General features: G+C 49.6%; 5 protein-coding genes across 5 annotated transcripts; 4 read left to right on the top strand and 1 right to left on the bottom strand.

The window, feature by feature from the left end:
- Nucleotides 1-1,256: 1,256 nt before the first annotated feature.
- PFICI_11741 (uncharacterized protein) lies at nt 1,257-5,399 on the bottom strand (the record flags this gene model as incomplete). Its single annotated transcript, XM_007840322.1, has 1 exon — nt 1,257-5,399. One exon carries the CDS (start codon nt 5,397-5,399, stop codon nt 1,257-1,259), a length of 4,143 nt encoding a protein of 1,380 aa, XP_007838513.1.
- A 218-nt stretch (nt 5,400-5,617) lies between these two features.
- Nucleotides 5,618-6,528, top strand: PFICI_11740 (uncharacterized protein; the record flags this gene model as incomplete). Its single annotated transcript, XM_007840321.1, has 2 exons — nt 5,618-6,054; nt 6,108-6,528. 2 exons carry the CDS (start codon nt 5,618-5,620, stop codon nt 6,526-6,528), a joined length of 858 nt encoding a protein of 285 aa, XP_007838512.1.
- Nucleotides 6,529-7,139: 611 nt separating this feature from the next.
- PFICI_11739 (uncharacterized protein) lies at nt 7,140-9,271 on the top strand (the record flags this gene model as incomplete). The annotated part of the gene is made up of 2 exons (XM_007840320.1): nt 7,140-7,774; nt 7,822-9,271. 2 exons carry the CDS (start codon nt 7,140-7,142, stop codon nt 9,269-9,271), a joined length of 2,085 nt encoding a protein of 694 aa, XP_007838511.1.
- A 487-nt stretch (nt 9,272-9,758) lies between these two features.
- Nucleotides 9,759-10,895, top strand: PFICI_11738 (uncharacterized protein; the record flags this gene model as incomplete). The annotated part of the gene is made up of 1 exon (XM_007840319.1): nt 9,759-10,895. The coding sequence occupies one exon, from the start codon at nt 9,759-9,761 to the stop codon at nt 10,893-10,895; it is 1,137 nt and encodes a 378-aa protein (XP_007838510.1).
- A 1,574-nt stretch (nt 10,896-12,469) lies between these two features.
- PFICI_11737 (uncharacterized protein) lies at nt 12,470-13,646 on the top strand (the record flags this gene model as incomplete). Its single annotated transcript, XM_007840318.1, has 4 exons — nt 12,470-12,587; nt 12,641-12,991; nt 13,056-13,130; nt 13,300-13,646. The coding sequence occupies 4 exons, from the start codon at nt 12,470-12,472 to the stop codon at nt 13,644-13,646; spliced, it is 891 nt and encodes a 296-aa protein (XP_007838509.1).
- Between the last annotated feature and the right edge of the window lie 414 nt (nt 13,647-14,060).

Genomic DNA, 14,060 nt, shown 5'->3' with positions numbered 1-14,060 from the left:
ATCATATGCAGCCTTTGGCAATTTGGGGTTCGTCACCTGCTGGGGTTGCTTTTCCGACGGCCTTTGCTAAAGAAAAAGTCGAAGATCGACGCTGAAAGAATACTAGATTTCTATTTATTCAAGGCTTCTTGGTGGGTTTCGAGATTTTCCTATCCAAGTATATTCCTTCCGGCTTTGGCGCACCATCGCCGTCGAGGCTCCGCAGAGCTCAGGGATGCTGCAGCCGGTGTAGACGGAACATACCGTATTCGCGAATATGATGTTCAATTGCTTGAATAGGATCAAAATATCACGGCAGGGGAGTGGAATGAAAGGGCATTTTCGGGCGCTGGATTCGTATCCTTGCTTTTATGGGCCACACAAGAGTGCTGAAGGACTAATAGATCCTTTGCATACATTTGCTGCCCGCTATTCAATGAAAGAAATCCAGTAGCAGCAGAGTATTGACATGCGGACGTTGTAGATATTTACTGATTACCGCCTTAGTCTATCAATAATACGTGAGGGTTGCCTTGTTAGCTTAGACATGATCACTGTCTTCGGGATTTCAGGGTCTATACAATGCCCACGTTTGGACAACTCAGCATTTCTGCTTGTTCTTCATCAATGATATATAGCCTAAGCTTGATAATTTGATTGAGTATTTCATCCATACTCGCCAGGGCAAGTTTACAGGATCAAGCTCCGCCGGGACCTTGAGTGATTGCACTCACTATGATACCTAGGGATGTGGACTTCGTCGGCAGGCCACACGGGATTGCTTACGATTGGGTAGGTGCTGGCTACTCACTCGCTTGCCGCGCCGCCCCATGCTCCGGCAAATGATAAATCATTGTTCTCGCGCATGACAACTTTTGGCACGACCTTGCTGTTGATGCATATGACTTCGATAAAAACGTTGTGGCCGTGCGACAAAGTCTTGAGCAGTAGAAGTGCCCACCGACCAGAGCAGGTGGGCAAACTAGCTGTTCTCGGATTCGATATCCATACACATTCCCAGTAATAGAATATCTTACCGTGCAAAGACTCGAGCTGCTCACCCAGAAAAGATGCTTTATGCCTGGCTGAAAAGGAATTGGTATTAAAAAAACTGGGTATCTAAGATGTTATACAGAATATTGCGCCTAAGTGGCTGATAACCATGCCCATGCACTTTCTCCGCAGTCATTTCCAATGTAATCTCACAGCATAGCCGTTTCGTAATGTACATGTCATAGCCCATCCAGTTTCGCTTGACAACACCAGGGTTTATGTAATCATCCATCACCAGAAGTCGAACCCTCTCGATTGTGCCGATCTTTTGGGATATCTTGGCCAACTGCAAAGTCAGACGATGTGTTGATGCGAAGAAAAGAACCCGGCCGATTGTCAAAGAAGACGGAATTTCCCTGAACAAAATGCACGCGGTCCCGGTAATCGTGGTGGATATATATCAGCTCATTTCCATCATTTGTTATCCAATCCTCAAATGCAAAGGTGTGAGATAATGGATGGGGACGAAGCCAAGGCAGCCCAAGAGTGCCGCGTTCCGTGATGAGATAAGCCCCACAAGGGGAGACCGACATGACCTCGAGAATGGGCAAGTTCCAGGTGATCCAGTGTTCCTCGCACTTGACCAAGTCCCAAAGATAAATGTTGCCGCGCCGAGTACTCCAGAACATTCGTTGGCTGTCCGGCGAAAAGGTCACGATGATATCCTTCCAGTGTGCGTAATCAATCGTGTACAGCAATTTGCCTGTAGTCACGTCCCAAAGGCTGGCCTGCTCAGTTCTACAGAGGGACAGCAGCAGTCGGCTATCTGGTGAAAACATGATGCGCACAACGGCTTTGAGCGAAAGTATCTGAATCGTGGATATCGACCTCCCAGTCACCGCATCGAAAAGGGTGATGGCATCAAAAGCCCCTCCCACTGCAATCAGTCGACCATTTGGCGAAAATTGGATGGCGCCTGTCAAGAAGATAGTGTGCTTTGATCCCGGTCTCAATGCATCACAGTGTTTTACCTGACCTGTACTTGCGTCCAGTATACGGACCTCATGACCCATCATACATGCAAGCAGGCAGCTGTCTGGCGAAAACGCGCTAGCGTAGTTCCTATCCTCTTCTCTGAGATGAGGGGGCCGTTCGAAGTCGTACTTCAACTTTCCCGTCACGACATCGAAGACCTCTAACATGTTTCTTGTTTGAGAGGCGATCAGTCGGCTGTCCGGCGAGAATTCGAGGGACACAGGGAATTTCTCTTTGTAAAATTGCCTATATTCCCTGAGTGGTATAGACCATCGGATATGGCCCGTACCAGCGTCCAAAACTGCCCCACGACTAGGTAGTGCAATTGCTATGTAGAGGCAATCATCAGAGAATTTGATCGCATTATAGAAGGGAGAATTCTTCCAAGGGACTCTGTACACGTGCAACATGGGATCCGCCATGTTACCACAAACTTGGATGATCGCTTGGGAAGACCCCGAGATTGACGCCACCTTGCTTCCGTCGCGCGATAATGCGATAGCGTTGCCATATGTTCGGATTGTGTCATCCTTGATTGATCGTTGTTTCCAGTTTTGAACCATACTCCAAAGGCGTATGGTATTGTCCCTAGACACCGAGGCCAACTGGCCGTTCGGGGAAAACGCGAGAGCGTTGACGGAAGAATTGTCTTCAAATTCGTAGAGTCTTGTACCAGTGCTTGTGTCCAACAATGTGATGTTTGCCGACGATGTTACCGCTAGAATCTCGCTGTTTGGCGAAAAGGTTAAGGAATCCAGCAGATAATATGGTCGTTTGAGTCTGTGCATATGTTCTGATGTAGATATATCCCAGAGTTGTATACCAGACGAGATGCGACGAGATACTGCTGCTAGTCGAAGATCTGATGAAAATGCTGCGAGGTGTGTGTCCCGATTTTCGCCTACCAGATACGGAGCCTTGTGCCAAAGCCGGATGGTGCGGGTTTGTTTATTCGACCCCGTAGTAGTCAAGAAGCTATCATCACAAAACACAATGCGCTTCAGCCAGTCCGAGTTTCCCGAGGTGAAACAGTGTTCTTGACCTGTGCTCCTATCCCAAAGACGGACTTCTTTCCAATTCTTTGCCGCCGCTATTAATTGGCCATCTGGCGAGAATGCAACAGCTGTCAACCTATCGTCCTGATTGAGATCTGGCCAAATGACTGCCAACTGTTGTTCTCCTGTATGTACGTCCCATACCTGTATCACCCCATGGCTTGTCCCAGACACCAAAAAGAGGTTATTTGGTGAGAATGCCACGGACACTCGACTATGATGGGCCTCGTATGGGACCAGAATTTTCGCCTGCTCTGTTCCTGTTGCTGCAATGAAGACTTGTATATATCCACTGGAAGATGTCGCAATCAGCTGACCGTTAGGCGAGAATATAATTTGCTCGCCAGCGTATCTCAGAGCGATAGTTTGCAGATGAGCACTCCAATCGATACGACCTATGTTTTGGCATGTGACCCATGTTGGAATCAGATGCGAGTAAAGTTTTCGTATAATACTCATATCAGGACTGAACACCAGAGCTGAGCAATATATTTGTAAAGGAGCTTCTGCGATGATTGAGCCATGATAGAGTAAAAACCTCATCGCGTCGTGAACAATATCGGATAGTGAGGGCGGCCGGCTGGTTTTCCCCTGCCACTTCAGCTTCATTTTTGAGATCCATGACGCAGCTGGTGCAGGTGATGTAGAGCCAGAAAGCCTCATGTCCAATAACCTGATCATGGTAACACTGTCTGGCAGTCGGTGGAGTAGCGAAAGGCATTCAAGCCAGTAAAGGAAATCAGTGGTGAAAAATTTCTCCAGTTGGTCATTCACATTTGCATCGAAACCAATTCTTTGCAAGTGATGAAGCCAATAACGACAGGCATATTGAATTTCATGAGGGATGGAATCGCTCACAGTCGCTTTGGGTACGTCGCGGGCGCGGACTCCAGGGTGATTGAGATTGCATATGTTGCGCTTGAGGTGGAACTTCATTAGACGGAGGCAGTTCCCAAGGAGTAGACGGTGGATTTCTTCGGCGTTGATGGAAAAGGGTTCCGCCTTACATCTTGATCGGTCTAGAAGAAAATCTCGAAAGGAAGGGTGGAGAAGACGGATAGGCTTTGTTGCTTCCTCGGGAACGTCGAGTACCGAGTGGAATGAACGCAATATCCGACCAACTTCATCTACTGATCTGTCAAGGATTGTTGCCAGCTCAAGTACATTCACAACATCGAACAGCACCACAATTGAGCCGACAATGCCACTGAACAAGGTCTTCAAATCAGCACTTTCTTGTGGTTCGAGGTGTGCTGACGTGGACCATGAGTGTGTAAGGACAGTTGTATACATCTGATCCAATTCCCTCTCGGACCTTAGTGACGCGTTTCCTCTGTCGATGAGTAGAGCGAGGCGTTGGCCAGCGAGTCCTCTACCCTCTTGAATGAAGCGGCATACAGTAGCTGCATGTATGAACAGACGATGAGATTTTTGTACTAGGATTTGGATAGTACCCTCAGAGTACAACGTAGCATCAAGGTGAAAACGTTGAGCTATTTTCGAAAGGCGGTCTTGGTAGAATAGCGTGAGGTCCTGATCCACGATAGAATCTTCAATATTGTGAAGGACAAAATCTTTGTGTGTATGACGTGGAATATCATCAAACGCATGATTTATGAGTGACTCGGGCCGGCTAGTGATGAATAGCCGTAGTGGACTGTTATCGGTCGTTGTAGCGCCCTCGAAGCACTTTACCAGGAGAGCGATATCATTGTCATCATCGCATTCGTCCAGGGCATCGATCACGACCACTATGGGATGCATAACCGTATCTTTGCCGAGTTGTGCAAGCGGTTCAAGGACCAATTTCTGCCACTGGCTGTAAACTCCCAGGTCAAAGATGTGACGATTCGATTCTAGAGCACGGTCGATGCACTCGTGAAGTCCGGGCACAGCTTCCGCCAGTTGGGCAGCAATAGTCGGAACGAACTTCTTTGCCGAGCCCAGATCACCGCCACCTCTTGAAAAGAAAAAACTTGCACCGAGACGTCCTTTCTCTGCATATCGGCTGACAATTGTCAAGGCAATGGTGGACTTTCCAGTTCCGGCCATGCCCCTGAGCCAGTATATTCGTTTCTCGTCGTGACTTTCGATCCACGACTCAATCTGTTGAAGGAGATCCACTCTTGTGTTCTCGAGACAGGAAGGCGAATTCTGCTTGTTGGCGGCATCGAATGTGGCCCCAGAGGCAATGTCGAGAGAGTGGAGTCGACTTTCGCGGGGGCCAAGGTGTATATCTCCATGTACAATGCCTTGGAACAAGCGACTTCCATGGTCGACGACGGTGTTGCCAAATTGCTGGCTCGCCATCGGTCCTTCTTGCAGGCCTTCCGCCATGAGGACGGGTCGCTCGAAAATCGTGAGAATAAGATAGTTGGAAAAGAAAAGAAATGGAAAGGTATTGAGCTTTCAGGCAACCGAGCGGGGAAATCACACATGCGGCAATGTCTGGTCATCCACGAATGGAATGGCTGGGATTCGGTAAGGCTGCATATTGATTGCCCATGCACGATGAAAAGAGTCATCGCATTCCGAATCATCCTTTTTTCAACACCATGGACCCCCTGAGCATTACTGCTAGTGTTATCGCCGTTGCGACACTTGCAGCGCAAACTGCCCAAGCCGCCTATAGAACCATCGATGGTTTAATCGATGCGCCACAGGCCATCGCCCACTCAAAGACTCTCCTGTCTGGCACGCAAAACTCCTTGGAAATCTTGACAGAAACCTTGGAGAAAAACGAACACATGCAAGCTCAATTCGGCGGTATACTGCAATCAATCGCACTTGAAAAGACACTGCAAGCGACCAATGAGCTTTGCAAAGGTTTCAGCGCCATCATTACAAAGTACACAAGTCGATCGACAGACTCAAAATTCAGCAACCGTGATAGGCTTTCCATCACCTTTCACGAGTCACGAATACTCACGTTCAACGGGGAATTGAGTGACTGCCAAAGGACGATTCATCTCATGACAGGGACTATTACATTGTGCGTCCTAATAAGATACGAACTTGAATACCATTATGGCTCACTCTTTGCAGAATCGTTTCCAATGACACTTCCAAGGATGTCCGACAGTTGAGCTCGCGGTTTCAAGCGCAGGAGCAGGCCCTGTCTTCTCTGTCAACAGAATTGTCGACCAGATCTGCGACTACAGACGTGCTACCACGAACCACCGAAGACAACATGAGAGAAGGCGATACAGAAAACAATCAAGGAAGCCTTGAACGGACCACAGCACTTCAAGAGTCCAACCAAGCTGCCCTAAAGGCACTCCAGCAGAAGAGAATTGGTCAAACTTTTGGTGACTTGCACACAGACCAGTCCATGGCAATGCAGGGAATCGTCGGCGAGGCACAACAAGGCGTGGATCAATCGTTTGGAAAGCTGAATGCCATCAACAACAGCAGAGCCTTTCAAGGACAGATGGACGCAGGATCATTCGCTCAGATGTTCAAGTAATGGGGCTGAGGGATGTGTAGACATTGCGCGCTCAGCCTTATGTTCACTAGGCTGTCCAGCAATGAGGCTGTCCCTCTTCATTGACCCTTTGTTCGCCTAGCTTGGGAAAGCCAAATACAAGATCTGATCACTAGTTTCTCAATTTGGACTTTTCTTCTGATCGTCGCCATCATGTAATCAGGATCACGAGATGATTCGCATCCGAGACACGCAGAACCAACTTGACCTGCGCCATCGACAGAGTAGAAAAAGCCTTAGCCGCAAGATCATCGAGTCAACGTGCATCCGTACATGAAGGCAAGTGCAGCTATGCGCTTAGTGATACGAGACACTAATGTCGTGTAAAGCTGTATGCCGAAAATAGTGCGAACGGTTCACTGAAAAAGCAACGGCAATATGCGTGTGAGTCAAAAAATGGCGTGTTTAGGGGCTGAGCCTTCTTTGTCGCTTGGTAATACAGTGGAACTTGTAGTGGCCGAAAGTACCCTGGCTGAATCTCGCCACTCTGGTTGATACATAAGCCTCTGCAGAGAAGATCAAGAAATATTCAGAGGTACTTGTATCGCAAACATACGGACGATCTTTGCTTGATACCCGCCGTCAATGTCACAATGGACGAAATCATTCACAGTCCCACGAGAGCCAATCACTCTCACCAGAAAAGTCCGGGTGGATTGGAGCAGCAGTCGGCCCCAAGCAGCAGACGGAATTCAATCCCATCTGAAGAGGCGGCACGATACGGGGAATCTGTAGAACAGACTGCAGAGGTCACATTTGTGACCTATCATCAAACTCCGACACACTCTTCTCCACTCCTTCGTCAGGACTCCGGGTCCGCTAGTATAAACGGCTTTCAAAGTCTGGATACTCAAGACGATGCCAGAAATGACGGCTCGGTCAAAACGGATCAGGAAACGCGACCAAAGTCTCCTCATACGTGGAAGCTCGAGATGAGTGCTGTAGCCCTAAGCTTGACTGCAATGACGACGCTTCTGGTGCTCCTGGTCCTTGCGAATAATCGACCTTTGGATAAATGGCGTTTCTTGATCTCCTTTAACGCACTCATCTCCATTCTGGGTGCCGTCGCTCGTGCACCACTGGGATTCGTAATGGGATCTTGTCTTGGTCAAGCCAAGTGGAATTGGTTCAAAAGGCAACCCGGCCGTCTAGAAGGTTTTGAAAAATTTGAAGACGCAAGTAGAGGGCCCCTGGGAAGTTTTGTGTTTTTGTTTTGGCTTCCTGCTCGGTAAGTGAGTATACAAACTCTAACACGGCCGCCGCTGACCTTTTCAGCCACTGGTCAGTACTAGGTGCTCTCATGACAGTTGTTCTTCTAGGCTTTGATCCATTTCTTCAAGCAATAGTCGATTACGATGGGCAGCTAGACGATTCAAACAGTCTCAAGCCTCCAACCATCGGAGTATGCGAACGTCTCGATGTCGGATCATACTCTTACCTCACTACAAGAGGAGAAGCTGGATCGTTCCAACTGCCATCAGGAAACGCTATTGATAGATTTATTTGGTCCAAAATACCTGATGTGGGCATGACGGCTGCTCTCATAGATGGTTTGGGGAACGACACAAAGCGAACCGAGCCAATGGCTTCATTCGTTTGTCCTAGTGGCAATTGTACGTGGGCACCTTACTCGACCCTGGCAATCTGCAGCACCTGCAACGACGTGACAGCATCCTTGGAACAGAACGAGATACTTGGCGGGAAGACATTGTACTCATTACCATACGTCGAATCAATTGATGAAAAAAAGGGAATCTTTGCTGAAACTGCAGATATGGCTGCAGCAGCCGTCTCCAATCCCGGGCTAACGGTTTCATTCCAAAAGAGCAACACACTCATCGCAGCTGTCGGCATAATTCGGTTTCCAGATAAATATCATCTAAACCCCTTGGCCAAGGAATGTGCTTTGTATTTTTGCATCAAAGCTTTTGCAACGCGAGTCGACAATGGTGTGTTTAAGGAGTCTGTAATCGACACATGGTCGGACAGAAACTTGGCATCATACCAACCAGGCATGCCAGAGTGGGAAGTGGGTATGGAGGCGAGCACTTTCGCAGAGTATGAATCTTGGAACAATAACTCCTTGGTAAACTCCGAGGTGAATTTTCACCGATTCGATCTCCAGCTCCGCTGGTCTGATGAACGAGCACGTCAAGTCGGGCTTCCCAAGGACGCTATCATGGCCTTCAATATAAGTCAGTCCTCGGCAGAGACAACCTCGTATGCCGTCACTGATCAGCTATTCTCCAGTGGCCAGCTGGTATCATGGCCTATTCCAAGGACCGGCTTCAATGGAACTTTATATCCTTTTGTTGCACAGGTCCTTGGTACGAAGCAGACCCAAGATTACGACGCGGTATTTGAAAATATGGCGCAAAGAATGACGACTTTCATGCGTGATCAGTCGGACTCGACGCAGACTGGCCAACAGAAAGAATGGGCCCTCCATATACGGGTACGATGGGCGTATTTGATACTTCCCCTGCTCGTTGTCGTGGGAGCTTGTCTTGTTCTTCTGTTTGCAATCCTTGAGACGAACCATAGGAGACTAGAGCCCTGGAAGAGCGACGTCTTGGCTACTTTTACACACTCTGTAGATGCGGAAACTCAGAAGCAGTTAAGACTTGCTGAGTTGACGGGCCAAGCAAGGGAAACGGCAAAGAATACATTTGTTAGTTTGGTGGACACGGGGGAATTCGTCGAGTTAAAGGTTAAAAAAGACTAGATTGGTCGAAACGCAAAGCATAGACCAGGATCTGGAAATATCTATTTAGAGACAGAAATTGATACAATAATTGGCGAAAAACAAAAACCAAAGCTCTTGCTCCAGTCAGGCAATCAGAGTACCGAGTATTAGCTTTGCCCGCCCATAAACTCCTCGTCGCGGGGCATCGCCGCCTGCCCCACCACCGGAGGACTCCGCGGTGGACACCTATAACGGAACACCTACGAAATACGGCGGATTAGACAGGCTGATAGCGGAATATCACAAGGGCCCTCACATACTACTGCTCGTCTCCAACGTCTAGATAGTTGTACCATCCAGAGGCTTCAATTTGATCAACAATCGTTTAAGACTTTCCAAGCGAGGGGAAACTCCAGGTTCGAATCGGCAGACTGTACCAGGACTCTTTTCGCAACTTCTTTGGGACACATCTGGGCACTCCTCATCTTAGCCGGGCTGTAACCACCCCCTCATCTGCCACGCCAAAATGTCCTCAACCACTACCCCCGTGGTGGACATCCACACCCACATGTACCCCCCAGAGTACGTCAAGCTGCTAGAGTCGCGCTCCGAGATCCCCCTCATACGGCGCTTCGCCGGGGCCAAGGACCCGCGGTACATAATCCTGCCGGCCGAGGCCGAGTCGCTCGACAAGATTGCGCAGGGCGAGTCGGCCAACCTGCCGGGCCGGCCCGTGACCAGCCACTACTCGCTGCTCACGCAAAAGATTCACTTCATGGACACGCACAAGATTGACATTTCCGTCATTTCGCTCGCCAACCCGTGGCTCGACTTTGTCGCCTCGGACGAGGCTGGCAAGACGGCCGAGGACGTCAACCACGAGTTCGAGGCCATGTGCGGGGAGTACCCGGGCCGCCTCTTCTTTTTCGCGACTCTGCCACTCACGGCCCCGGAGGACGTGCTGTTGGCGCACGTTGATTTCGTCAAGGGGCTCAAGCACTGCCGCGGCGTGATTCTGGGAACCTCGGGGTTGGGCAAGGGCCTCGATGACCCGGCGCTGATTCCCGTGTTCAAGGCCATTGCGACAGCGGGCCTCGTCATTTTCTTGCACCCGCACTATGGACTGCCGAGCGAGGTCTGGGGTCCTCGTGCCACCGCCGAGTACGGTCACGTTCTCCCCCTGGCGCTGGGCTTCCCGCTCGAGACTACTATTGCCGTCGCACGCATGTACCTGGCCGGCGTGTTTGACCAAGTCCCAGATTTACGCATGCTGCTCGCTCACAGCGGCGGTACCCTTCCGTTCCTCGCGGGCCGTATCGAGAGCTGCATCGTACACGATGGCCACCTCGTGCGCGAGGGCAAGGTCACGCCAGAGCGTAGGACCGTGTGGCAGGTCCTCAAGGAGCAAATTTACCTTGACGCTGTCATTTACAATGAAGTCGGTCTCAAGGCGGCCATCGATGCGAGCGGTGTCGACCGGCTCATGTTTGGAACAGACCACCCGTTCTTCCCCCCATTGCAGAGCGATGAGCAGGGCGAGTGGGAGAGCATGACTTGGAATAAGAATGCGGTCGAAAAGGCACTGGGCAGCAATAATGAAGGAGTCAAGCAGGTCATGGGAGGCAATGCCGCCAAGATTTTGAGACTGACCGAGGATGCATAATCTTCTTGTCAAATATAATTCGATATTCAAGTCATCAAACATTCAAGGCTATATTCTTTGGGTCACTAGACTGCGCGCACTGCGTGTGTGTGCATCTGACCTGACTAGTACGACTATGGCGCTGCTCCTGTTCTGGTCCGACTCAATAACACCAAGTCCAGCTTGCAGTATTCGTAATGACTAAATAATTGTTCTGTATATTGGCGATGGTTTCATAAAATGTCAGCTTGAGGACCATTGATGATGTCAATTACCGTTATGCTCATATTGTATGCAAGTCCAGAACACGAATGCAAGTAAAGCCGCTCCACTTCTCCATGCATACGTGGCCCTCTTTTCTCCATAACGTTATTTTCAAGTTCTAAAAGAAGTAGAGGGAGAGAAAGGGAAAAACTGGACCTCATGGCATGCGAGAGAGAAGGATCGAGCCTCGCAAAGAAAGGAAAAAAGAGTGTTCTTGACCCTGAAAACCACCTGCAACGCGGTGCTCCACTCTGAGCAGGGGTCTGGCGGAAGACATGAAGCTGCCAAGAGCTCGCCATCAGCCCATAACCTCCAAGACTGTGACAACTTCGGGAATAAAAATATGGGACGGTGTGACCATGTGGTGTGTTTGCTTGCAATGAAATACGACTGCAGGTTTTGATTCACGACCTGCCACATGCCTTTATTTGGTTTCATGAAGACCTCCCCCAAGTTTGTTGTATAAACCGACTCGTCCAGCTTATTAGTGAGCATTGTGTATTTTAGAGTTGGCTAGTAGGGCGGGTGATCCACCAAGATTTTGGCAACTCCAAGCATAATCTATTTCTATGTTCCGACTCAAGAGCAAAGAACAACAACCAGCATCATCCTGATTCATGGAAACAGAAAAGACAAACAAGTCTGACTAGCCGCCAGCCACCATCTCAATGCTTATTGCTCAACCAGACTGACTCTTTTTTTGCTTGCGGCTCAAACGTCAGGATCCCTGTCGCGGGTCTGTGAAGATCTCGGCAAGTCCCAGACCCCTGTAATCACGGCGACTATTCCCAACTATTCCCCACCCACGAGACGGCAGCCGTAGCAGAAGATCGTCGCAGAAGTGACATGGCTCTCCCCGAGAGTGCTACCTCGTCGACTACATGACTCCTTGGTTAACCAGGCTCAAATGCCCTCCTTGTGTGGATCTGATGTTCCTCCAACGGTCTGACGCATCTGATAGGATAGGACGAGGACGGGAGGGACCTTGGCAGATCAACCCTGGGTACCATGCTCAAGAGACATGCTCAATTGGGATGCTGGGTGGGCTGTAAAATGGGACTGCATCGTATACCACCGAAGTGATTTAAACAATGCCCGTCCCCCCATGGGGATGCAGGAATGAAGTCGCCAGTTTTTGTTCTCTCTTCAACCCACTTTACTTTATCTTTATTTTCTGGGTACAGAAGGACTGGTTCCTCTTTTTTTTTCTTCGTAAGCTGGTCTATTTTGTGGAACCGCTATTCACTTCTTTTCATTCTTTGATCGTGCCGGGCACAGTTTATATTACGACCAGAACCTCTCTTTCGTCCTCTCCAGATCAGAAATTCAAAATGCCTTCATTTTTGAAAACTTGCTTCGTGGCTCCGGCATTTTTGGCCCTGGCTCACGCACAAGGTGTAATTCAACAGGCTCAGGGTGAAGCTGGACCAGCCAGTCTGCCGCTGCAAGGTGAGCAGAACAGTCCATTCACATAGGAAAAAGAAAACTGACCCAAGAGTTAGTCGACCTCACCAAGGCCGATGCCAACGTTATCAACTCGGTCGAAATCACCACCAATGTGGTCAACGAGTGCGGACGCACGCTGCTAGCCGGCAACATTGACGTGGGCGAAAACACCGAGACGCAGCTGGCCAATGGCACCGTTACCCAGGTCACCGCGGGCAGCAACGTGACGTTTACCATTGCTCAGCTCAATGACGACGGCGTGGGCCCCTATACCTGCGACCTCGACGAGGCCGGCAACGTCCAGGGCGCCACTGGCCAGAAGCAGCTCGCTGTCTCGGAGCAGGATGCCAAGGATGGTACCATTACCCTGGTGGCTACGCTACCTGCTGATTTGAAGTGTATTGGAGGTGAGGCTGCTTCCCGATCCTAGATGGGTATTAACCTAGAAGCTAACCTCAATTATCAATACAGCCTCTACTGGTGACGTCTGCACAATCCGGTGTTTTAACTCTGCAGCCGCTGGCCCGTTTGGTGGTTGTGTAGCTGGTAAGTCACTTATAATGTCATGTCTCTCCTTTTTTGGGTGATCTCATGATCAAGCATTGCCCAAATTGGTGCTCCAAGAGAGCAGGCTCAGACAAATCACTTGAAAGAGCTGCTTCAGACCCATTTATCTACCCTGATGGGCAATTGCTAACACATGTTGTCATTGTAGTGCAGCAGACCGACACCACTCCCAACGTCAACACACCCGAGAACATTTCCACTCTGCAGACAGTCTCGGGCATCACGGCCCAGGTCGCGCAAAACGAAAAGGACCTCGACGCCGCCAAGGCCGCCAACGTCGAGGCGCCCACCCAGGGAGACCAGGGCGTCGCCGCCGTCGACGCCCTGCTGTCCATTGACAGCGCCGCGGCCGCTACCGCCGGCGCTGCCGGTGCCGTGGCCACGGGGGCTGCCACTACCAATGGTACCGCCAACACTGGTAACACTGGTGGCAATGGAAAGAAGGGCAAGAAGAACAAGAACAACAACCGCCGCGGTTTCACCTTTTCCGCTTAGACACATCCCTTGTCCTATCCTTCGATACGTCTTCTGTCAGCCGATACGATTGGCATGATGTAAAACCTTGGGATGGTTGGTACTTGGAATGTCTCTTAGCTGGCCCGTCTTTTCCTACAAAATATCTATCTCTTTAACTTTGCGGTTTATTGCATTTGAGCGAGTGTACTATTGCTTTCCATTTTAATTTGTATATACCCCCATCGGATATAGAACAAATATAGACTCAGTGCCATATGCTTAGGTCATAACATGTCTTGGGTATGTTGATTGTATGCGTGACTATCAAGTCGGTCGGTTAAGAAGAAGCATACTCATTGTCTGGTGCAATGCTTTTTATAATGATATTTCACATGATACAGCGATATAATTGAAGAACTTGTAGTAGCTAAGGAATGTAAGTATAGCCGAAGC

Source organism: Pestalotiopsis fici (genome assembly GCF_000516985.1).
Source record: "Pestalotiopsis fici W106-1 unplaced genomic scaffold PFICI_Scf_9, whole genome shotgun sequence".
NCBI lineage: Eukaryota > Fungi > Ascomycota > Sordariomycetes > Amphisphaeriales > Sporocadaceae > Pestalotiopsis > Pestalotiopsis fici.
The sequence above is the reverse complement of the archived record's forward strand: the minus strand, read 5'-3'. Positions and strand labels throughout refer to the sequence as shown.